Source organism: Stegodyphus dumicola, chromosome 1 (genome assembly GCF_044657685.1).
Source record: "Stegodyphus dumicola isolate Sdum_Otavi_A_Nest chromosome 1, ASM4465768v1".
NCBI lineage: Eukaryota > Metazoa > Arthropoda > Arachnida > Araneae > Eresidae > Stegodyphus > Stegodyphus dumicola.
In genome coordinates this window covers 88,177,657-88,204,802 of record NC_140768.1, presented here as the reverse complement: position 1 = coordinate 88,204,802, position 27,146 = coordinate 88,177,657, and the positions used below count along the sequence as shown (strand labels likewise).

Here is a 27,146-nt window from a genome sequence, read left to right as displayed (position 1 = left end):
CGATTTATTTTAATTTATTTATTAACTTACTTCTCAATGCAAATTGAATACGCCGTCGAAAATTATAAATTTTGGTATTGAATAAGTCTATCAATTTTTGTAGTAAATCAAGCTTTTTGCGTTTTGTTTTTTATAACGACTATAAAAGTTTCCTGGCTATATATAAGGGAGCAGAGGAACGCATAAAAAGTTAAATTTCGTAATTTTTACAAAATTGATTTTTTTAAATTAAAAAATATCAAAATACGTATATTTGCACCATTTAAAACATTTATGTGAATAGAAGCTTAGCGCTGCAAAACTAAATGCCAGGTAAGGACTTTTGTGGGCATGGTGTATATGTTTTACGGTAGTTATTTCCATATTGAATACCTACCTAATTTATTTAAGTCCTTATATTTATTTTGACGTGTAATGAGAAATATGATTAACGCTGATTTTGCTCAAGAACGGCCCAAAAATATTTGCACACACAACGCAGGTAGATAAGGATCAAATTAGTTTATTATCCTTATGATTACAAAATTGAACATGTAGAGATACGCTTTAGTGCATAACGACGTATTCAGGAGTATGGATTGCTCAGTTTAAAAGCTAAAAGTCATTAATTTTTCTGTGAGAAATTATAGACAGCCAAAATATTTGAAGCGAGGATGCTTCGAACGGAGAAGAAACTGTGAATTTTTCAGATGAACCCCCTTTCAGTGTTGTCTTTGGCCTCCGATTATCTCATTCCATGTCCGACTGGTAAGGTAGCTGTCGAGCTGTTTCCTGAACTGATCTTTTTGCAACTGATCTGCCAAGGTATTCGTAAGGATAGCTGGACTTTTCCTCTGGGATCAGTTCTTGTAGCTGTAAAAGGTTTAAAAAAAGTATTCGTTAAAGCTTTATTAATCGTAGGGACGTTTAATAACATGCACAGATTGAAAAAAGGGGGAGGATGAGAAAGATTAAAAAAAAAACAACACTCACAAAAAGCGGCTAATTTTCACGATAAAAGTAATTCAGATATAAGTTTTTTCTGTTAGTTCGACTGAAAACATAAGCATACCTGAGGTTTTTCCAGTTAAATTGCATTGAAAACAGTTCTAAATTTCAATTTATATGTGCAGTTCATGAAATTTATCCAGGAATTTAATGAAATGTTTCATTTTTTTTTTAATGAATGTTTTTCAATGTCGGATGCAATTCAGAAAATTGTCGGCCGCATGTCCGAGATTAAAGTTGCAAATAATTCTGCTGATAAACTCTAGACTAGTTGTCACTGTATACTTAAAGTTGATGTGCGATATTACAAATCCTAACCACAGTATCCTGCATATTTTACTACTTACATACATTTTGGTAATGAGAAGTATAATTTAATTATATTTCTGGTATCACTATGCTGAACCATTCATTTATGTGTTTCTTTGGTGCTATAATTTATTAGATATGTGGTGCATTTGTTTCCGTAAAATTTTACCTTCAATGTAACCGTGTAAGAATTTATTGAATCAAAATGTTTCCTGTGCATTGCTATGAGGACTCATTATTACGTGACATTTATAGTGTTTCACAAATTTGTTAAAAGAGTCTACATTATATGCGTACAAATGAACTGTTATGTTAGTAACCCATCATGATTCTTAAGACTTGAACTTTTCTCTTGTCCTAAAACTTCAGCTTTAATCTTATATTTCCAGCAACCCTGCTAAAATGTTATTGAAATTATCTTTTTATATGCTATGAGCTTATTGTAAATACCTTGCGAACTTGCAAAGAATTGAAATTAAATCATAAGAAGCTTGCTTCTAAATATTTAGTTTGAACGTAATCTAAATTTGAAAAAGACATTTATGCTGTTTCACCAAACATTAATGTTAATGATGCTTTATTTGCAAGAAGAGCTGCCTTAGAGCAGAAAATTGAATCAGTGAACGTAATTGATCATTCTGTAACAAAACTTAGGTATCATCATTGAAATACATCTCAGAGTCCCAGCCGTTCGAGAAAGCGATTTATTGCAAAAGATAAATATTGTTTTCTTCATTTTAAATTTGGTGATCGTTGTCGACCTGACAAATTATATTCTCCATGTGCTTGACAAAAAGAAGTCGGAAAATTCCATACCGCAACAGTATTAGCGGCTACCTCAGTTGTTGATATCAATGGCAGCCGCAAGTTTCCTTTATTTGGAAAGGACAAAAACACAGGACTGCGGTTCTTAGATTCAGGTGCTGACGTTAGCCTCATTCCTGCAACTCATCAAATTACAACAGCAGATGATAATACGCAGAGAATAAAACGGAAATTCCCACTTATGGAATTAATATTTTAACTTTAAGTTTAGGACTTAAAAGAGAATTCCAATTTCCGTTTATATTAGCTAGTGTTGATAAAACTATTATAGTAGCTGATTTTCTAAATAAATTTAAACTTTTAGTTGACCACTCATAATAAACAATTAATTGATGGAATAACTAATCTATCTGTTCGAAGTAATGTAACAACAGTGGTGTTTTTTTTTTTTTTTTTTTTCTTTTTTTTTCTTTTTTTTTTTTTTTTTGATAATTCTATTAGTACACTAGATAAAAATTCTAAATATGCTAATTTGTTAGAACAATATCCAAATTTAGCAAAACCAAATTTATCAATATCAACATTTAATCATGATGTTGAGCATTATATTACAACTACTATTGATACCTAAGCTAGACGACTGTATTCCAAGGGACTACAAATTGCAAAATAAGAATTTCAATAAATATTAGAAAATGGTATTATTCGTCCTCTAAATTACAACGGACCAGTCTTCTTCATATGTTTCCTGAGAAAGGTGGTTTCTTCAGACGATGAGGAGATTATCGACGTTTGAATGCGCAACGGATTCAAAGGGCGTTATTCCACTCCCCTATTAAAGGATTCCAACCACATTAAAAAAATATCCGAATATTTTCTAAAATTGATTTGCATAAAGCATATTTCCAGATTCCTATTAATGAAAATAATAAGCCGAAAACTGCCATTATAACTCCTTTCGGCCTATATGAATTTAAAGTCATGAGTTTCGGGTTGCGTAACGCACCCTCTACCTTTCAGAGACTGGGAAAACAACATTCTCTAAATATCTATTTAGTCCTCTAAATATCTCTAAGGGAAAATAAATTCAAATTGAAAGTAATAAATGAGGTATTTAGAGAACTACATGTTCTTTTTCCCATATTTGGATGACATTTTGATTGTGTCAAAACTGAAGAGAACCATAAAAAATACTTAAAATTAGTTTTTGATAGGTTGCAAAAATTTGGATTGCGAATTAATATTTCTAAATCTGTTTTTGGAGTTAATGAATTGGAATTTTTAGGCTTTTTCATACCACCTGAAGAATAAAAACCTCTTTCTGAAAAAGTTAAAGCTATTCTTAATGTTAAATTGCCTGACACTGTTCATCAACTACGAACCTTTCTCGGAATAGTTAATTTCTTCCGTCGTTTTCTGAAAAATGCCGCTTGTACTCAAGCTATTTTACCCGAATACTTATAAACCGCAAAGATAAGAGATAATCGGAAAATAACTTCGACAGATAAGGCTATTCAACAGCTTAATAAATGTAAAGACGATTTAGCAAGTTTTGCTCTTCTATCTTACCCAGACCCAGAACTGTCTTCTCCATTGTGCACAGATGCTTCGGATTGGGCAATAGGTTCAGTTTTACAACAATTTGGAAATGGTGGTTGGAAACCAATCGGATTTTATTTCAAGAAACTTAACTCCAACAAAATTACGGTACATATGATCGTGAAATTCCCGCAATTTATCGTCCTGTTAAATATTTCAAACATTTGTTTTTAGAAGGACAAATATTCACAATGTATACTGACTACAAGCCCTTAATTTATGCATTTTCTCAAATCTATGCATTTGCAAAGCCGATAGATCATCTCCAAGTCAAATTCGGCAACATATTTCAGAATTTACAACAGATATTAAATATATTACAAGAAAGTATAACGCAGTATCAGGTACATCGTCCAGAATCGAAGAAATCTCCTTAATTAATTACGATCAAATTGCCGAAGCTCAAAAGCAGGATCATGAATTTGAGACATTGCAAAAATCTTCAAGTTTGACTTTTAATCAATTTTCCCTTCCATCTGGTAAAAACTATAGTGTGACACTTCAACACAGCATATTAAACCTTATATATCTAAGAGTTATCGTATGAAAGTATTTTACCAGTTTCACGGATTATTCCATCCTGGAATTAGATCAACAATAAAATTAATCTCCTCAAACTTTATTTGGATAAATATCAAGAAAGATGTTCAGCATTGCGAGAAATCTTGTATTCCATGTCAAAAATCTAAAATATCCCTGCATACGAAATCAATATTTGGAAAACATCAGAAGCCATCAGAAGATTTCGTGAAGTACATACTGATCTTGTTGGTCGATTACCACCATCAAATGGTAACACCTACTGTCTGACATGTATAGATAGGTATACAAATTGGATGGAATCTATTCCGCTCGAAAACATATCCGCAGAAACTGTAGCGAACAGCAATTGGACAGCTAGGTTTAGAATACCCTTGCCTCTAATTGCTAATCAAGGAACTAAGTTTTAAACTGAAATATTTAAAACCATGTCAAGAATCAACGGCATTAAGCTTTCACATACCGCAGCCTATCACCCGCAGTGCAATGGCAAGGTAGAACGGCTCCACAGACCAATAAAGGCTGCTTTAAAAATCCCATAATAATGTAATTTGTAGTGAAACAATACCAATGGTTCTCTTAGGTAAACAAACATCAGTCCATAACTATACTAAATAAATAGCAGAGATAGTAAGTATATGGAGAAAATATTAAATTTCCTGGAAAATTCTTTGAAGAGAAAATAAATCATACACCACCTGGAACTTTTATAAATAAATTACAAAAATATATGGAATTAATTCAGCCGAAGGAAACTCAACAGAAAGGTATCCCTAAATTATTTGTACACAAAAATTTAGGATCAACCTCTCACGTTTCTCTTCGTATTGACAGAGTTCGGAAGCAACTCGAACCACCATATGAAGGTCCATATTTTGTTATCAATCGTTCACCAAAGTATTTTACTCTCAGGATAAAGAATAAAGTAGTAAAATGTATCAATATACAGATTGAAGACAACATACGTATATGCTACCACAACAAATTCCTGAACAAAAGAAATTTGCAACTCTAAAATGTGTTAACAATGCACAGACACCAGCTGAGATTCAAAACAGAATAACTGTGGGTCAATTCTAAAACTGATATTTTATATTTATATATTAATTAGTCCAAAGAGACAATATTCCCTGAAGGACTATTAATTTCATTTTAGCATTTTGCGTTGAAAACTATAATATAACTATATGATATTTTATATTTAATAATAACTATATGATATTTTATATTTAATAATAACTATATGATATTTTATATTTATATATTAATTAGTCCAAAGAGGCAATATTCCCTGAAGGACTATTAATTTCATTTTAGCATTTTGCGTTGAAAACTATAAACGGCGAAATACTTTTCGAATTTTGGTTTTCAAATATTAGAGCCCTGTATTATATTTAAAGAATTAAATGAAGAATCTGCATGAATGTATGTATGTTTCTCGTTTGTGATAAAGCGACGGTACCTAGAGCCATCCAATTTTAAATAACGTAATCTCCCACCAAATGTGGGGATCTAGAAACCCTAATTTGGAATTTGAAATTTGCTATTTTGTAACACTTTAACGAATTTTTGATTAAGAAACTCGACTATTTCAAAGCGAGAAATAGCAACACTGTACGAAAAAAAAATTTGTTTCGAACGTGCAAGACTCTGTATCGGAAATTCTAAAGATATGCTCATTTTAAAATAATAACCGATAATGTTGAACTGAATTTTATGACTTGAGTACGTAGAACATGATATTTAATAAATAAAGGTAACACACAAAACGTTAAAAAAACGCCCTTTTGAACGTAATCTAAAATCTGAAGCCTTTCAGATTTTTTAAAATTTTATTATTATTTTCAGAATAGGCACCATTACTTGGTTCCCACTATTTTTAACGTAATGTTCGTTACTGGTATAGGAGTAAATGTAAGGGTATAAAATGTAAATAATTAAATTAAAAATAACTCACAAATATTTTATTAATTATAAATGTTCATTTTGCATATTATTGTATTATCGTTTTCGGCAACAGTTTTCATACTGATTTCTTTTTAGAACCCAGCGTTTCGTTTACAACGTCAACGTTAGTTTTGCTGCTAGAGTTGAAAAAATGAAAGATTTGATGTTAATATGGTAGTATTGCTTGTAGTTTAGTAAAATACCATTAAAGTAGTGAGTCTTTATATGCATTTTGTTACGTTGTCTCAAAGAATTAACATATTTACCAAATAAATATTACCAGATGATTTTTCCACATGTTTATCGCTTAAAAATTCTTAAGCGAAAATTGTATTGGCAAAAATATATTATTAAATCTGCTTTTGCAACCATATATTTAGAGTTGTGATGGCGACGTGCGAACAAGTAATCGCTCAAAAATGAAAGTTAAAAAAAGGGGGGTTAAAGGTATTATGAAATAATAAAATTAATTAATGTCAGACAGCGTCCCTTTTCTTCAGCAGCAAAGTAATTTCTAAAGTTAAAAATTCGAGTTCTACATTTCCTTAATACAAAATAAATACTATTGTTTCTCTTTCGTTAAAAAACACGCATATTTTTATCTTAAAAATCTGCGCCAAAAAAACAGTCCATATCCAATTTCAAGAGAAAAGTTTTAAACAGTTTCTGAATTTCAATTATTTTATGGCTTAAAGAGTGTCACTTAGTTTTATATAATTATGCATATATATACATGTTACGGTGAAACACCGAAATCTGGAGAATGTCGACTTTCACCGGTGAATGTTAACATTCACCTAGTCTCTTGGTGTATGTCCGAAATATTTTCCAAATACTTTTATTTTTGACTTACACCGGTCAATGTCGACATTCACCATGTGCTAATGGTGAATGTTGAACATATAACAATATTATATTTTCTTCTCCGTAATTCAGTCGCGAATAAACGCACTTGAAACTTGAAATAATAACTTAAAAACATGAGAACCTAAAACACACAATACATTCAAAATGAGAAAGGAAAATAATAGAAGTTAAAAACTTACTTAATTATACAGTACGTTCTAAATGAGAAAATAAAATAACAGTAATAAAAAAACTTACTAAATTATGTGATTCAAATTTTATTTATTGCAACAACTTAAACTATTATGGCACTTTATGACCTCTCTTTTCGACTTTCACCAGAGCATATCTGTGATTATCGACATACACCGGTGAGGGTCCGAATATACAAGAATGTAGTGAAATATTCGGTCTTTCACCGACGTATTTGGTGAATGTTGATATTCTCCGGTGAAAGTCGACATTCTCCAATTTCCGTCTTTCACGGTAACATACATATATGTAAATGTGGCTGTGTATATCTAAAGATAATTTTATTTTCAAGCCTCTGTTTAGAACATTATGAATAGAAAGAACCCATATTTGAGTGGAAGTATCCAGAAAAGTAACATAATAAAATTTAAGATTAAAAGTAAAAATTCGTACGACCAAATTTTCTTGAAGGAAAAAAGAAAACAGTTTAAATCATAAGGCATATGCTGCATTTGTGTTTTTATTTTGAGAAGATATTTATTATTCATGTTACAGAAATTTTAATGCTCGTGTTGAAATATTTAAATTACAAGCACTAAAGGCTGGCGTGTGAATTGCGAATTTCGGAATATTATAAAAGTTACTCAAGTGAAAATATGTAGATATAGGAAACTGAAATTATATATTTATTTATTTATTACAAATGCCCAGAAAATTAGCTATGACGCCATTAGATCTCTAGCCTTTCAATAATGTCCGAAATACACGATAATAATAATAATGTACGAAATGTACGAAAATATTATACAGTTTAAAACCATAAATGCAGAGCACGAGTCAAGATAAGTAGCATAAAAAATTGATGTTGTCCGCGCAGAGGACATAATGGAGAATCACAAAGCCCAAGCCAATACAAGTATGCGAGCAAACAGTCAGGGGCTGTAGTAAGGCGGAAAAGTTCCACAGCTGCACTTCAAGGAAAATCTGGGATCAACTGTGTATCCTCAAGCAGTGAGGCCTATGGCTTACCGGCAGAATCACAGAGTGCTCTCTGCTTTATCCCTGGAAGCATACCTTTTTTTTAATCAGGAGTTTAACCGAATGAAATGAGAGGATTTTAAAAGGTCTCTGGAGGAACCTAGCACATATTTTGGTCGAAACATCGGTAGCCTTGTTCCCAGGAATCCCGCAGTGAACTGGGATCCACTGGAAAGAAAAAAAAAAAAGATTAACGTTGAGAGCTCTCTGCACTCCAGTATACGAGTATTATCTATATGTTGTCTATTTGCAAGAGATTGAAGAGCAGACAGGGAGTTTGACAAAATACCCACTCTGCAGAATGATGAAGGATGATGAAGCCAGTTGCGCATTAAAAAGCGATATAAATAGCCCCGATTTCGCCATCGTAATGGGTTTCCACCCATTATGGTGCATAGCATGAAAAAAGATCACAACACACACCGGCTCCCGCTTCATCTTCATCTTTAAACATTGATCCGTCTGTGTAGACATGTAACCATGTGTCTCTAGGGTGTTTGTTTTCAACATAGATAAAACAATGGTACGAACCTGTTGTTCGCTCATATGACTCTTATTAACCTGCATATTCAGCTTCAGACACGCCCAGATCCCTTCCTATTCCAAAGGGCAAACAGGCCTACAGAAAAGATGAGGATTGAGGTAGACAATCATGTCAGTAGCTGCAGAATAAGCATATTGGTATATACCCTTTTTGATTTTAAAGATTTCTCTTTGCTTTGGTGTAGTAATTTCTCCAAAAAGTATTATTGCCCAGGCGAGTCAGCTTTTAATAAAGAAAGATAGCATACTTTTCAGTTATAAACTAAAATTATAAAGCGTGGGTTTCTTTAAAGGGTTTGCCTTACTTTCTTTCATTGCTAAACATATTTTCCAAAAAAATAAAATAAAATAAAATAAAATATTGACCTTAAATTTGATATCATATTTTAAAATTTATAAAATCATTTCAAGAAGCAATTCACATACTATTAATATTGAGAAATAAATTCATCTTTGTTATTTCATAATAAAGAATCTCTATGTATGTGTGTGTATATGTATGCATGTTCTTCGTATTGTAAGAAAACGGCTGGTCCTAGAGCCACCAAACCTTTCAATGCATACACCTAGTTATGCAACTAAACATATGCACTTCGAAGCTCAAACTATCAATTTCTCCGTTTTTTGGTTTTTAGATTTTGTGCGACATTTAGATAACATTTTAATTAACAAATAGACGATTCAAAACCAATATGTTGCCACTCAGCAAAGATATTTATGTTTAAAGCTCAGCAAATCAAAAGAAATGTGCTACCATTCGGCAAAGCCTAACATATTTGTTTGAAACTTAATCGTAAATCTCAGCGACTTAGCAGAAATATGTTGTCACTAACCGAAATAAAATATTTTCATCTTGCAGGCGCTAGTGCGTTGCAATTTCGTAAAGGCCTAAACTATTTAATTTTTCTTTTAAATTTAATCTGTTAGGTAATGAATAAGCTAACTGATTACTCAATGATATAAAAAGCAATAAAAGGTAGGTGAACTCTAATGTTGAGTCTAAGTCCTTTACCATATAGTATAATGTGTGGGATTTCATCTTTCACGATTGACAGATAGCGCTGCACGCCATTGGTTGAAATATCCTTTTTTGGGGGAAATAACCGCAATCAAGGCTGTCATGACAACAGATGAAGATACTAAGACCTAATTAAAGGTCTTTCCATCTGATTTTAATGTCGCAGGCACGAAACAACAGTTACTTCCGACTTTCAATGCTAACGATTTCATTTCGTTACATCTTAATTATGAGTCAAATGATTTTATATTATTGAGGAGCTTTTGTGATTTAAGCTTTTACAGTCCGAAACTTATGACGATGATGAGTTATCCGAAAACGAAAGTGTTCGCGATTCTAATAATGACGATGATGTTTATTCTGTCAAGTCAGAATCACCTGTCGTAAATAATTCTGTGGTTCAAAACATTATCACGCTTGGTAATATTTCATTACATTTTCTGACATTTTAGAAATTGCTTCCAAATTTATTGGAACTGATACACATCCGGTCGAATCGTTCATTCGCGATGTACAATAATAATCTGAATTGCAAAAGACGGAGTTTATGAAAAATTTCTTACTGGTTCTACAAAAGAATTTATTGGGTCCTCTTTCAAAAGGATTACGTTATGGGATACGTTAAAAGAAAATATTTTATCTAAACTTGTTCTAAAATAAACAGTGTAGAATTTCATAATTTGTTACAAAAACGGCATTTAAAACATGGTGAATCCCTTTCTGATTACTTAATTGCAGTTCGAGAAACAGCCAGTCGTGGTTCTGTTGACTATTTGCCCATTCTTGATTATATAATTAATGGAATACCTGATCCTAGTAGTAACAAAATTATTTTGTATGGGTGTAAAACTATTTCTAAATTTATAGAAAAATTAAAAACTTAGGAGAAAATTCACGTTTCAAATACAAAACCTGAGGGTTATTCAAGTACCAATGCACAAAACAAAGCATGCGCTTATACCTAATAAGAATAAGGAACAAAGGTATAATTGTGGAAGTACAGGTCATAAATCGAACTCATGGAACTATAAGAGCAAAGTATTGAAGTGCTTTAAATGTAACTTATCTATACACAAAACTGTAACACAAAACTGTCAAAACTGTAACTCCAGTTGTTCAGACTTGTCAGAAAGAAATGCATAAAGGTATTAATTTAGGCAATCTAGGCATCGACGCTTTAATAGATACTGATAGTTAAGTAACGTTAATCTGAGATGTGGACCTAAAAAGATAGGTTCCTCTGAATTCAAGTTGGCAAATCTGCAACTAACGGGATTTGGGAATGGGAGATTGGCATAAGCCTATAAGGAGATTTGAAGGTGAATTTGAAATTGATGGTTCTTCATTTAGATCAAATATTCGTGTTGTCTCAGAAAACGAAATTATTTTTCAACGAAATGTTTTATATGAAAAAGGAGTCTAAATTAAAAACTTGCAGCCAGTAAACTATTTTAGCATGAAAATGATAAACAGATTTCTGAGTAGTTAGATAAACAAATCATAAAACCAAGCTGTTCAGATTACTCAAGTAATGTTGTGTTAAACAGAAAGAAAATTGGTTCACACTGACTATGTGTGGATTTTAGACAGCTAAATAAAAAAAAAAAAAAAAAAAAAAAAAAAAAAATTGCGCTCGCTTTCTAACTGCCATTAACTGATGACGTCATTCATAAATTAGAATCGGCAATCGTATATACTACATTATATTGTGAAAAACTTTTTTTTTCCCATGTTGAAGTAAACGGAGAAAGTAGAAAATAAACATCTTTCGTAACTCAAAAACAGACAATTTGAATTTTTTAAAGTCCGCTTTAATCTTGTTAACAGCCCAAGAATTTTCCAAACGCATATCTCGATGTATTTCGTGTTACAGATTGCATCGAAATATGAATTAGAACTAAACATTAAGAAGTATCAATTTTTAAAATGTGAAATCGAATTTCTTGATCACAAAATTAAAGATGATCCTTCTTCTAAAGCTAAAGCAGTAATGGACTTTCCGGATCCTAATTGCGTAAAGGAGGTTCAAAGTTATTTACGTTCAACGGGTTATTTCAGAAAATTCATACCGAATTATTCGTTAATTGCAAAACCACTTAATGATTTAAAATAAAGACTTGGAAGCTGAAACGCATCTTCAGATCTGAACCTGTTTTGTGCATTGACAATCCGAAAACAGAAACAGAAATACACACCAATGTTAATGCTGACGTTCTATTACAGAAATCCTTAATTGACAACCAGATGCATTCAGTTTATTATATGAGTTGGAAGACGACCGCTATTAAATGTAAATATTCGAGCTACAAATTAGAAGCAGTCGTAAAAGCTCTAAAAAACGCAGGGTGTTGGTACTAGGCATTCCATTTAAAATCGTGACAGATAGTAATGCATTCAAACAAACTATGAGCAAGAAAGACATTTGTACTAAAATGTCTAGATGAAGATTAATGTTACAAGATTACGATTGCATAATCGAATACAGATCTGGTACCCATACCATGTTGACGTTTCTAGTAGAAATGTTGATGTTTCGAGAATTGCTATGCATACAGGGTATAAACCCTGTATGTATGTTAATTTAAGATGGTATAACATTTAAGGTCATTCAAGCTCAAGAGACTGATGAAAATATAAAAGAATTCTTGAAGTCTAAGCTGTATGAAGATTATTGTTTACGGAGTGATGTGCTTTACAAAATGGCGAATGAAAATGACGCTGTGAATGACGAATCAGTGTAAGATGAGACCCCATCAAACACAACACACGCAGATTTAAAGCTATCGAGAGAAATGCCACCGCAGAAGGATATTGTGAAGAGAAGCACTTTCCCGAGGAAGAGTCAGTTGCTAAAGATGAATAGATTGCTAACTCCAGTAGAAAATCTTCAGTAACATGCTCTACAATGGACAAGCAAAAGAAAATTTGAAACTGAAGAGATCACCGGAAGAAGAGGAGAAGGCTGAAAAGCAGAAGTCTATTATAAAATCTGATGAAAAAGAGGCTGATACAGAAAACAAAGATGGAATAAATGAAACTGATAGGCGAGAAAAAAGAGCGAAAAAGCAGATTCAGAAGATTCAGAAAATCTAGGAAGAAAATCGAAAGACTTTGATAATGCAATACTGATTTTGATGATTCCTGATTTAGACTATTTCCCGGCTTGACAAAGTTTTCTTCATCTAACGAATAGCCTACTGATGTATACTGTATTGATTTAAAAGACGTGAAGCATTTCAAGAAGAAATAAGATGTCTGAGAAGGAAATATATTAAAAGCTTAAGGAAGACGTTGTTTGAGAAAATACACTCAGAAGATGAATTCAAATGATGTTTGAGAAGACGTATTTAGAAGGCGTATCCAAATGGTGTTTATAAAGACTCCTTTAAAAGACGTGTCCAGACGATGTTTAAGAAGACGTATGTACGAAGAGGAATTCAGGTGGACTCCTTCAAGCGACACTGAAGAAGAGAATACACGACGATGACGTTCTGAGACGACCAAGACTATGAGATTCCATGCTGACGATGACTACCGAGTTAAAACTCAGCGAAACTTAAAATTCAGTGAAATTCAAAAATCATTGAAACTTAAAATTATCTTTTCCTTTTTGTTTCTTTATTTTACAGATCCCCAGACGATGATGGCCTTTTTTTTAGAACGCGTGGGCGCATGCCATCAGGATGGTCGAGTATGTGTGGGGGACCATCTTTCACGATTGACAGATAGCGCTGCGCGCCATTGGATGGTATATCCTTGAGGGAAAAAAAAAAAAAAAAAAACGCTTGAGGCCGCCATGACAACAAATGAAGATAAGTGAGACATTAAAAGAGGTGGACAATCTTACCAAGATGAAAGAACCTTTTTATCTTTCCTTATTGTGACAGTTTTCTTGTAAATATTTATGTTTCTGTTGTCCATTTTCATACTATGTAAAATTCGTGGGTGTCTTTATTAAATGTTTAAGTGAAAATGTCAGTTGCACTAGTGTATCCATTTCTACATAGACATCAAATTCTTCAGCCCTTTATGAAGTAAGTTTTCAGACTTCTAAGCAAGATAGTGAGTATATCCCCATATATATATGAGCGTGTTTGTATGTGTGTGTGGGCGGAGTGGTCGTAATGGATTGAATGAATACTGAATCACTGAATCGATGATAAATTGATAAAATTTATTTTCACAAAAGAAACATTTCACAGTTCTAGAACTTTCCACAAGTTCTACTCATGCAGCTCTTCTCAGTACGACAGAGCACAATCAGTAGCTACATCTTTATACTACTAAAAACATTAATCAGAACGCAATGCAAAGTGCATGTATAGATCAAAGCTCTCACGAAATTTAACTCTGAATTAAAAACTGAGAGCTGATACTCTCTCCGGCCTTATATAATTTTACCCTGGCCGCAGAAAATATCTAGTACTTTCCATTTCTCGAAATTACTGGAAGGCATATACGGTCAAAGTTACATATAAAGGCCTGACACGGTTACGGTTGCCTATAGAGAGGAGTTGCAGTCATTCAATAACAGATATTACAGGGACTGGACCAAAATGTCGCCAAGTTTGTCGAGTATGGGCGAATATCTCGCCAGATTTGGTGACAAACATTAGTCGCCTTTTTGTTCAAAAACCTGTTTAAATAAAAATGTTATTTGAACCTTCTTTAGAACTTATCATTTTTCTCAGACACATCGATAATTCGCTTTACGCCTGTTAATGTTATTAGACCAAAACATCATTACCAGATGAAGTAAAACCCTATAAGCTCTTAAATTTATATTGTGAGACTCTCTTTTCCCATGAAATTCCTCCTGCAAAATGCCGTTATATATATAATTTAGCAACTTCAAAGTAAAAAGTACACTTATAAATTTATACTAACACTTCAACAACGTAAGTTGCTCCCTTTTGCCTTTAAAAGCTAATAGAACACGCATTTTCGTTTCGTCAAAGGAAAAAAAAATCAAACAAACAAGATGTCAATCTCCTACGTAACGATCGAATATCATAAAGCACCCGAAGAAGAAAAGAATTTCGGAAAAGCAATTGAAGAAGAAACGAAAACGCTCCATATTTTCCTCCATCATTTAGCGCCCGAAAACATTTCGCTTCGGAATAAGTTCTTTGAAAGTTGTTTAAGTTCTAGAACTACTTCGTATTCATTCATTTGCATTCATATGCATCGACGGGTACATCCGAGTGAAGAAATTTATAAATGCTATTTTCAGTTCTTCGACTTTCCCATTACGAAAAATTTTCCTTACTTTGACCTTTACTTTCTTGCTGATGCTTCATCTTACAGAATTTGCATGATTATGGTCACCGTGAAGAGTGATAAATTCGTTTATTTTACGAATTTGCGATACATCGCATGGAAATGTAGAAGTCAACTAACCTTTTCTCAGAAAATTACTAACATCTGAGCTGCAAAATTCCGCTTCTGATGATAGTTTAAAAAGGAAAAAAAAATCTAACTTTAAAAAAAAAAGTCTGATTTATATTTAAAAGGTACTTTAATTTAGGAGAATAAGTTCATTTTATAAAGTAAATGAATATTGAAAAAATCAATAAATAAATAATAAAAAATTTTAAAAGCATAACTTTTGTTTAAAGCTAATTAAAGAATTAATGAACTATTGAAAAAGAAGAAAAATAATTTGTCTTATTGTTTCAGAAGAAGAAGAGATTAAATATTCTCTTTAAAGGGAATTATATAATCTCTTGTTCTCAAGAAACTATGTGATAAATTATTTTCATTCTTTTACAAATAGTTCGTTAATTATTTCATCAGTTTTAAATGAAAGCTTATTTTATAAAAAATTTTTAAATATTTTTATCTTCATCTGTCTGGTCTCAATGAGACTTTGCCAATAGAATTATTTAATTGAAATTTCGCTTTTCGACATTGAAAAAATCCCTCTTTTACTTTAACCCACCGGGCGGCTCGCATTCAAATCTATTTACGTCTCGAAAACTGCAGTAAAAACTAACCATGTTTACAATTTTTTTTTTTCATTTAGAGTGAACCAAAATTGTCCTGAAAACGGCCTTTGTTAGATTTTCTTTGATCACTTAAGATCTTTGATCACTTTTATCACTTAAGTGAAACGACTTGTTGATCCCCCTCCTTGTAGGGGGATCAACAAGTCGTTTCACTTAAGTGATGGTTTCCTACTGTCCTTTGATTACCGCCTAGAGGTGATTAAGCAGATGGGCTGCTTTTGCCCTTACGGAGGAAGGAACACGTTTTGTGTCCATGCTTTGGTTAGACGAAAAAAGATATTTTTTTCTGGAAATCCAAAACAGAAAAGGAAGTTTTGTATTGCCTTGTTACTAATTTTGTGCATATTTTTAATCTTAATTGCTTATCAGAGCCGTGCCAAGATATTTTTTCACCTGAGGCAGAAAGGTCAATGCGCGTCCATATAAATATAAAAATAGCTACACTTGTATTAAGCAAAAGTAATTGTATTAAATCAAAATGTCATAACTATTATAGCATAATTATACCATAATTCTTAAAGTATTTTTTAATCGTAGTTTTATAAATTCAGAGAAATAATGTAGCCAATTATTTATAATTTTCAAATGAAAACGTTAAAAAATTCGTTTTTGATAAATAAGAAATAACACTGAAATGCATATTGCATTAATTTCCAGGTTTTCTTGCAATTGTTTTGGTTTGTTTTATTGATTTAAGTTTGACGAAGCCTATTTCCCCTAATAATTAAAGTAATTTTCGAATTCGTATAGCCAATTTGGCGCCTCTTCTAGTGATTCACATGAGCCCGGCTTTGTTGCTTTTTAAGTATAAATGTCATTGATTTTTATTGCGTTTCGGTATTTTAATGTACGTTTATAGAATGTTAATTTGTTTTTATATCCATATTTCAGTAATATAATCTTACGACTAGTGAGACAGTGTAGTTTAACTAATTTTCTGCTTTTGATTCATGTTATCGAGCTTTAACACTAAGAAAAAATTTATAAGAGGCTTAAAATACCTAATTCCTATTTAAAGCTACATGTAATTGATAACTAAATTACTATTAAAATAACAAACACATGCTCAGTGTCAGTCATTTCGACATAATGTTTGTAATTCATTTTACCACAAATTTATTTCGTTTATCTTGTTTCATATTTATAAAAGAGGAGTTTACCTTTATCGCATTTATTGGTTGATAGAAGTTATGAAATATTGAATATTTGAAACAAATTTCAGTCATAATAACCTTATTAAAAATTTTCTACAGATAGGCAAGATGTCACAGATACCTCTCAGTTTCCGAACTAAATTACATGGTACTGAAATTCGGTGCATTTTCATATGATTATTTTTGACAGAAAGAGTTACCTTACGTAAATCACAAAAGAACATTGTTTGAATTCTTAATTAAATATAGCACTTGTATTAAATTGCTAAAATTCATTGTTAGGAAAATCTCGCTCTAAAAAATTAGACACTTTTACCTTTCAAAGTAGAATTTTTGTGGTTTTCTCTGTGCATAATGTGGGGACGAGTAAGTTTTTCTTAGAAAGTCCTCCACGGAGGCATTCCTCCCTTTAGGCAGATAGCTCTCGCGTGCTTTGAAGGAAAAATAAAGCAAAACAAAACAAAAGCTTCAAAATTGGTGTTTAACATTTTTTTGGGTTCAAATACGCAAATTACTTAGAGATCTCAATTCACATTATAAAATGTTATTATTTAAATAAATAAAAGCAAGCTGAGGATTTCCATTTAAATTGTTTGTTTTAAAATAAAAAATAAGAACAGTAAGTTTTGAATAAATCTTGTCAACATCAAGCAGGGACAGGAACATGCCAATGTAAAATTTAATATTAGGCCAAAAAGAAACGCTTTGACGTAGATTTTGGATAAAACTTAATCAAATTCGCAGGTAGTCAGAGACAGGCCTTTCTTCAGTAGAGAGGAAAAAATGTTTCTGAAGTATTTGTGTATTTATTACATAAATGTTTTAATGCTTCCATAGCACTGCTAATCGATAAAATTTATTTGATGAAAAGTAGGAAGTTTGCTTTTAAAATTCCGATTTTTCAACCTTTTTCAGTGACATATGTGGCATCGAAAAACACGTCTGGCCAGGAGGCAGATTAATGGCTGAAAAATTCTTAGAATTTAAAGAGGCATCGAACAAGAAAATTTAGGGATGGCGAAATTCTAAGAATTTGGTACTTGACAACGGCAAAAGTTTTAGAATGTAGAGAGCTACAGAATTTAGGCAGCGTAAAATATTTTAAATTTATAGAACATCGGTCAGTAGAATTAAGATCCCACAGCGATTGTACTGAGAAACAAATCGACCTGCTTCTCGATTATGCGGATGGACGCAGATTAAAAAAAAAAAAAAAGTACAATAGATTATATAATGATATTACTAACAAAATGATGCCGATTTAATTTTTATCTTTTTATTAATCTAAATAAATATGTCATTGAGTTTTCCATAACTTATAGTTTTGCAAATTAAAAATGTTCAATAATATAATATGTGATTATGGTATTATTGGTATTGTACTATTCAAGGCAAAGCACACGAGGGTTATCTGCCTAAATGGAGGAATGCCTTCGTGGAGGACTTTCTAAGGGAAACTGACTCGTATACACGTTACACATGGGGAAAACCACGAAAACGACCATGCAGCCAGCCCGTTCGCGGGATTCGAAGCTCGGACCGAACTACCAGTGTTCAGCGTCTTTACCGCGCAGCCGCTGGTGGGTAATATGTGATTATGAAAGCTGTGTAAAAGAAGAAAAATTCTTGCACATTCGTCAGGCAGCATACGATGGACACCTGCTTGAGGAAAAGGATGCGTTTGTAGATGACTTTTTCAGGGAAAATGGTTTGGTATATTCAACCTAAAATTCACCAAAATACCAAGCAACGAACGCATTCGCCGCAATTCAAACTTAGACAAAACTACCAGTGTTCAGTTGCAAAAGAGAGTTAACAACATAAACAGGCAACATGTCTGAAATTAGTATTTATTGCATCCAACAGTGATATGATTTTCTGATATAATTTAATGGAATATCACTGTAAAAGAACGGGAATCTTTTTTTTTTTTTTTTTTTCCTTTTGTAAGGAGATTTTTTTCCGCTTTGTTTTCAACATTTGGTTGAAATGCAAATTAAATAAATATTTACAAATGCAGAATATTGGATAGTTATTGATGATTTCGAGATTCAGTTTCTGAAATCCATTTCATGTGTCATTTCCTTAAAAAGGTGATACTGAAACCAACTTTCGAGGAGTAAAATGATTACTAGAAAAGAGTTTCCGATTTCTTTCATTCTTTTATTCCCATTATAAATTTATCCCGTAGTTCTTAGAACATTCTTCTATCCGTAAGTGATGATTTGCTTTCTGAGAAAATTTTCTGAAAGGAATAAATTACTTAGTCTTCAAACCATGGGAAAATCTTGCCATCGCCGGTACTTAATTCCCTTCATTTACTGAGATAACCTGCTTTGTTATAAGTATGGTACTTGTTTTCTGATTTTTACTGAATTTGCATGCTCAAAGCTATCTAAATAAAGAAACGCTATTGTGAATATCAGGGTATGAGAACATATATGAAAGGGTTATATATTTTTCAGAATTCCCCTATGAGCTGTTTATTCTTAGGGCAGAAAGAGGAAAAAGCTTGCATACATCGCCATTCCCGGAAACTAGACAGTACCGAAAACATTACTAGACAGTCCGGTTTACCAGACAATAGAGTTTATCTGATTCCTAGTTGTAAAAGCTGACAGTTATAAATTGTTATGTTCATGGCGACCTTCAGAAGGCATGAAATTACTTCAAAAGTTCCGCTGCTATAAATTTTCAGATTGCAATTTTGTTCCTTTAAAGTTTCGAAAATACCTATTTTTTAAGTATTTTTCGGTACTTATATTAATATTGATACAAATAATATAGAAAGCACCAAACGTAGCAATGATGTATTTCAATTTGTCCTTAGTATTTTCTCACATATAGTATTAACACTTTGTCTACACGTTTCTAATGTTTCACCATAGTAAGCCTTCTCTTTCCGAATGTATTCAGTTCCTTTTCGCTTTCGTTTTCTGCTTCTTCTTCTTCTTCTTTTTTTTTTGTTTTTTTTTTTGATTTTATTTATTTATTTATTTAATGTTACCAAAGCCTGAGTTTTACTCTAGCTATTAGCTAGACTAGCTACTAGGTAGCATTCATTATAGTACATTCATTATATTCATATAGCTACTAGCTAGCATTCATTATAGTACAAAAACTAATATAGCTTGTCAATATCAACACAATTTTATCTTCAATAAAATCCACTAATTCTTGATGCTGTAAAAATTACAATTTAATACTTTAGCCAATTATTCTGATTATAGTGATTTAAATTCGATTTTAGGCAACATATGCATTCTTTTAGAAAACGCGATATATTGAGCACCGCTGTTACAAGTAAATACTGTACATTCAACCATTTCATAATATGTAAATGTAGCATAACTGCTTTTGAGTGCTTGCACTGAGAGTCTCCTTCAAGTAAACCTTAATGGAACTTTATTTCATGAAAATTTAGAAGTATTATAAAAGCCTCAGAATTATTTCCATTGCAAACATTTATGAATTATGCAGAAAAATATATAAGAAAAACATCAATGAGAAACTATTATCGAATATACATTTCATGACAGTAGTAAAACATTTTTTCAGTACCGGCGGTATTAAAAAGCTCAATATTGTGATAAGCTAAATAAAATAAAACGGTATTAAAAGTTTAATATTGTGATAAGTAAAAGTATACTAATCTGTAACACTCATTTGATATTTTTGCCATTAGAACTATAATGTAATTCTAACCGTTAAAGTAACAATGTATTTGTATTAACTAGAATTATAATTGTAATTTCAATTAAATTTATCAGTACTCGTTGTTTCCTGAACCTTGAGGGAGACGCATTATTATTTTTTTTCTCTACTATATAAGATACTGTCCTCAGAAAAAAATGTCCCTAATTTAGAAGTATTATAAAAGCCTCAGAATTATTTCCATTGCAAACATTTATGAATTATGCAGAAAAATATATAAGAAAAACATCAATGAGAAACTATTATCGAATATACATTTCATGACAGTAGTAAAACATTTTTTCAGTACCGACGGTATTAAAAAGCTCAATATTGTGATAAGCTAAATAAAATAAAACGGTATATTAAAAGTTTAATATTGTGATAAGTAAAAGTATACTAATCTATAACACTCATTTGATATTTTTGCCATTAGAACTATAATGTAATTCTAACCGTTAAAGTAACATTGTATTTGTATTAACTAGAATTATAATTGTAATTTCAATTAAATTTATCAGTACTCGTTGTTTCCTGAACCTTGAGGGAGACGCATTATTATTTTTTTTCTCTATTATATAAGATACTGTCCTCAGAAAAAAATGTCTCTAATTTAGAAGTATTATAAAAGCCTCAGAATTATTTCCATTGCAAACATTTATGAATTATGCAGAAAAATATATAAGAAAAACATCAATGAGAAACTATTATCGAATATACATTTCATGACAGTAGTAAAACATTTTTTCAGTGCCGACGGTATTAAAAAGCTCAATATTGTGATAAGCTAAATAAAATAAAACGGTATATTAAAAGTTTAATATTGTGATAAGTAAAAGTATACTAATCTATAACACTCATTTGATATTTTTGCCATTAGAACTATAATGTAATTCTAACCGTTAAAGTAACATTGTATTTGTATTAACTAGAATTATAATTGTAATTTCAATTAAATTTATCAGTACTCGTTGTTTCCTGAACCTTGAGGGAGACGCATTATTATTTTTTTTCTCTATTATATAAGATACTGTCCTCAGAAAAAAATGTCTCTAGACATGATTCTGTCTCCAAAATTAATGGATGAGGTGAACAGAAATAATCTTGGAACAGCCTTTGGGCAAGTGCTGCGAGTATGCGAAATGTAACACTGTAATTAAACTTCGACCATCCTGGAGACTACACTCTTTTAGAATATTGCCATTCGACAAATTATAAGACCTTCCATTTATCTTTAAAGTTTAAGCTATCTGTTATTGACTGAGAAAAGCTGGTAATTCATTGTAGTTACTCTGTAGTTAAAACTACAACTAATGCAGTTATAATTGTAATTGTGCCGCCCAGATGGTTTAGTGGTTAGGGAAGCCTGACTGCGATACCGAAGGGCCTGGGTTCGAATCCCGGAGAAGGCATGGTTATAACTGTTCGTCCTTTCATAGGAGGCGATAGTAGCCCACATATTAGATGCCTCCATAATAAAGTGACTGCAACTTCTGGCCTTGTATAGACTAATGGACTGTGTTACACTGTAACTGTTCCCAATCTGCCCTTGGGGAAAAAATAAAAAAGAAAAAATAATAATAATAATAATTGTAATACAATGATTGTTCGAATTACAATATAACTTCAAAAGCAATTAGATTTTTCGCTCAGCAGAGTAATAAGTCGTCTTTTGAATACTACTAGTTCAAATCGGATGTCCATTTTGGCAAACAATCTAAATGTTTAGATAGCTCCGTGGATTTCCTTATGTGTAAGATGAATACAAATCATTTTATTTCAGAAAGTTCTCTATGAGTACATCATTCTTTTTAAACGTTTCGTTGCATTCAATTAAATAAAGATCTTTTCCTGCTTTTATTAACGGGTGATGTGAACATGAGCCAGTTTCCCTTAGAAAGTCCTCCACAGAAGCATCTTTGCAGTCTTTACCGTAATCCAAATAATATGACAAGCACAGGTGCATAAGAAAATTGTACTTTTATTTATTCTTACGTAAAACAATGATGGAAAATAGTTCATGCAAGTGCTTTCACTTGTAACTGAATAATGCATTTTAACTATTTATGGAAAATGTGTGTTATGTTGAATAAAAGACCAATTCGTATTTTTTTTTTTTTTTTCCAATGGCAGGTAGTAGCCGTTTATAGATATTGATCACTACTAAGGCCGGTCATGTTATAAAGGAGGGAACTAATACGTGGGCCACCGTTGCCACCTATGAAGAGGACGAACAAATTACATTCATACCCTATCCGGGATTCGAACCCAGGCTCTTCGGTACGGCAACCAGAGTCACGAACCGCTTTACTGTCTGGGCGGTAATTCATAATAAATGGATTTAGTAAAATGTCTAATACACACAGCAATTAAGCATACTGACTGCTGATCAGAATCCTTTTTTACCAGCTAAAGCAATAGGTTGGATAAAATTATGAGACTTAGTTTAGTCCTTGATGATCTCCTTTCTGAAAAGAAAAGGATAAATGTAATTTTTATGATTTATTTCTTGTGTAATGTAAACAAGACAAGCGTCTCGTAACAAATCCTTTGCGAAAACATCCCTTTGCACTGGCATAAACTCTTTGCTTGCTTTCCCTTAATCTTGTAATTTAAGTTGACATGTATATCGAAGATCATAAACATACATATTTGCTTACTAACGTTATGTGCATTTCGGTCTATATAAAATATTTCCTATATTATATATATATATTATATAAACTCCTATTTATGCTGGTACCACAAACTACAATATATGTAAGATGATTCAGAAGACATAACAGAAAATATTAATATTTTTCTTATAGGTGATTATCCCGTTGTATTATTTAAAAAACTCATTATCCAAAATGCAGAAACATTTCGAATATAATATTATTGACTGTAGTTTTCAAATATTATCACGATTTCCTTAGCCTATGTCACTGAAATTATAAGGGGCAGTTGTTTTTCTGATTAAATAGTTACAATCATCTGCAGCGCAATTTTAATTAAGAGGTCATTACAATTGCATTGTAATTTTTATTAGATTATATAATTACAGTTATACTGTTTATTCAATTAGATTTCACAATTAAAATGCATTTGAGTAAATTGTATGTGTAATTAAAAATTGTTACATTGTAATTACAAGATAATTGCATAATATTATTCCATTTACTATGTGTTTTCAATTGCATTCTGCAATTACATTTGCAATTAAGATCATGATTTTCCTGGGCTACGTAACTGCTTTTATCAGAAACATTTGCTATCCTAATTACATTATTATAATTACTTACTGGAGTTACAATGACAGTGTAATTGTAATTAGATTATATGATTGCAGTTGCATTGAATATGAAATTGGATTTCACAAATATAGAGTAATTGTAATTTAAATGAAATTACGTAAATTGTAATTTTAATTAAAAAACAGCTACTTTTTAACTATAACTACTTAGTAATTGCATAATTTTATTACAATTGCATACTACACTTAGAATTACAATTATGATCATAATTGCACTATGTTAAGTAATTCTAATTAGAGACAATTACTTTCCTAATTACGTAGTTATAATTACCTACTGCAATTGCAGTTAAAATTACGTTGTAATTAGCTAATATTACCGTAGTTTTGATCAGATGCAATAAAATTTGTAATTGTAATTAGATTATATAATTATAATGTTTGTGATTATCATTGCATTGTAATTGTAAGACTTAAGAATTAAAATGCAATTACATACATTATTGTTGCATTTAAAAAGTACTTACTTTCTAATTGTAATTGCGAAGCTAATTACAATTGCAATATAATTGAAATCACATATTTCAAAATATTGTTGCAGTTTCTTGCAATTTTAATTTTAATTCCAATTAAATTTTGCCAAACTGCATCTAAAATTTGGAGAATAATTAGGCTGGAAAATGAAAATTCTCTTTACGAACATAAACATTTAAGTTTACTATAGCTGGTATAAGCACAGAACAGCTGGAGCAGCTGGAAGTTTTGAACGAGCTATTTATTCTGAGCTGTTATTCAAAACCTAACGATAAAACCCATTTGCCCCTAGCGAATAGATAGTTTCCTCTCCTCAATTACCTCCCGCAGAGAAAAATTATCACCTGTCAGTTTACATTAAGAGCAGAGAGGGGAGGGCATTCTGAGAGAGGCCGTATATATGCTGCTTTGCCGTTTCGTGCCAAAATTTAAGTTTCCGTATATATGCTGCCTTGCCGCCATGAGGACCAAAATATTTGGTCGCATATATGCTGCCTTGCCGCTATGAGAGCCATTATTTTCGAACGCATATATACGGCCTTGCCGCCTGGAGGGTTAAACAATTCTGTTACATCAGGTGGTCGAAAACATCACACTTTTTACCAAAAAAAAAAAAAAAAAAAAAAAAAAAAAAAAAAAAAAAAATCAGAAATAACCTTAAAATTCTCATATAAACTTCATTAAAAATGTTTTTTCAACTTTAGCCGATGCAAATAGTAAAATTCTGGGAATTCTTCTAGTTTGCTCATTAAATGAAGAGATTTGCGAAAAATCGTTTCAACATTAAACTAAAATATTTTCAAATCCAATTTTAAAAAGCTAAATAAAACTTATAATAATGTAAGAATCCCCTGGTAATAAATGAACGAATAAAAAAAAAAAAAAAAAAAAAAAAAAAAAAAAAAAAAAAAAGAAGAACGAAACAAAGTTATAAACGGAATTTATCAAAATAGCACTTACAAGAGAACTTGAGCAACGTCAAGGAGTTAAAATTCGCGTAAAAATGATCGTTTAAAATTTTCATATAATATTTGTATATTCAAGATTATGTACAATCCAGTTACATTTTATTATGGATGAAAAAAATCTCCTGAATACTTTGACATCATCTGCTCTCACTAATCTCACCTCATGTCCTTTCCTTTGTATTTTTATGTTTTACCACAATAAACAAACTTAACGTTCCTTTAAACAGAGTCCCCCCCCCCCGGGGTGCTCTCCATCAAAATAGGGAACGGAACTGAGCGAAGTCGTACTGCTACCTGTATGGTCAACGACAGGCGCAATCTTGCACTCCTTGCCACTATGAATTTCGTGGGCTTGTTCTGATGTTACTAGTCAGACAAATGAATAAAGTCACAACAACAAACAGGGCCCGGTTGACCCGCAACTTCCAACTCCGTTTAAACAAGAGTTGACTGTATTTTATTTTTAATTACTTGAGTACGGTTAAACTGAATTAACCAATAAACTACAGATATCTAATCTCTCTGAGTTTCAAACGAATTCGTGTCTTTGCACCTAATTAGAAGTATTCTTTTTATAGGGACATCTGAAATCTCCCATGTACAAGATTCCCATTAAGTCCAATAAGGATCTTGTTGCCCGGCTTCGGTTTCCTTACTATTGCTGATTTCCACTGCACGCTACTAGTGTTCCACTAGTGTTTTTCGAACCGCACCGGAATTCTTTCATCTGTAATTTGGAGTCTGCATAAAGAGTGGCGATCGCCATTTTGAACAGTTTTTGTAAGTGTACTTCATTTCAGTGCTTACTGATGTTTGTACACGTGATTTCATTTATACCTTTACGACATTTCATTTGACTAACAATTTATTTTTGAAGTTTTTTCTTTATGGCTCGTTCCATCACATACTCATTAAGCAGATTTTATGGCAAGAGGCGTAGTTTAACTAAGAGGCAGCATCGTAATTGCAATTACTTGTAGTAGAGACCTTAGCCGTTGCCTTCGTGTTGCTTTGCCTAGTGGATTTCGCTGTTCGACTGAAAGTGATCGCCAAATATTTTATATAAATTTGGATAAGTGTGGACTTTAGCAAAGTATTTTGCCCTACTCAGTTGTTATTTGTGGAAGGAATGCTGTTAATTTGTTGTACGGTCCAGCCGGTGTCTGTACGTCAGAAAGACTTGATTTTGTATTATTTTCAGCCAATACACAATGGAAGAAAATAAAATTAATATATTTCATATTTGTGTGTCTGTTGTTTCCATAATCAATTGAATCTAAGGAAGATAATTTGCCACCACAGTAAAGGTAACGTTTACAGGGGAGCAGTGGTTAGACGAGGTACTAAGTAGCTAAAATGCGGATCCTTATACAGTGGATAAAAAGGTTTGGCAATTGCTTATAATTGATCATATTAACTACTAAAGGAAATGCTTGTAAATTTTAGCTGGACATAATAAACATAAGAAGTAATAAGTACACAAATGTAGTGAAACTTTCATTTTAATGTGTCTTTTACACAAAATATACAATAAAAAAGTAAATTTTCATGTCAAAAATGTATTGGCAAAGTTTTTAACTGCTATGCAAAGTTTATTATGTTGAGGTCACGTGGTTAGACTGATAAGAAACCCTTTTAGTATAAAGTCTGCAGTGCATTTTTAAAAGGTTATTTTGCTAATACTGTGATAAAATGACTTCAAAAGAGTTGGACGTTAATGTTAAAAACATGATTATTCAGCTCAGAAAGGAGGGTCTAACGTATCGTGCT

General features: G+C 31.8%; 1 protein-coding gene across 1 annotated transcript in view; it reads right to left on the bottom strand.

Annotated features, from left to right (window-relative positions):
* Positions 1–486: 486 nt before the first annotated feature.
* The window catches only part of LOC146999143 (uncharacterized), a 145,311-nt gene continuing 118,651 nt past the window's right edge, over positions 487–27,146 (bottom strand). Inside the window, exon 3 of the mRNA XM_085817642.1 lies at positions 487–852. Coding sequence (XP_085673768.1) covers positions 730–852 — 123 coding nt within the window. The 3' untranslated portion in view covers positions 487–729. The remainder of the gene's footprint in view (positions 853–27,146) is intronic.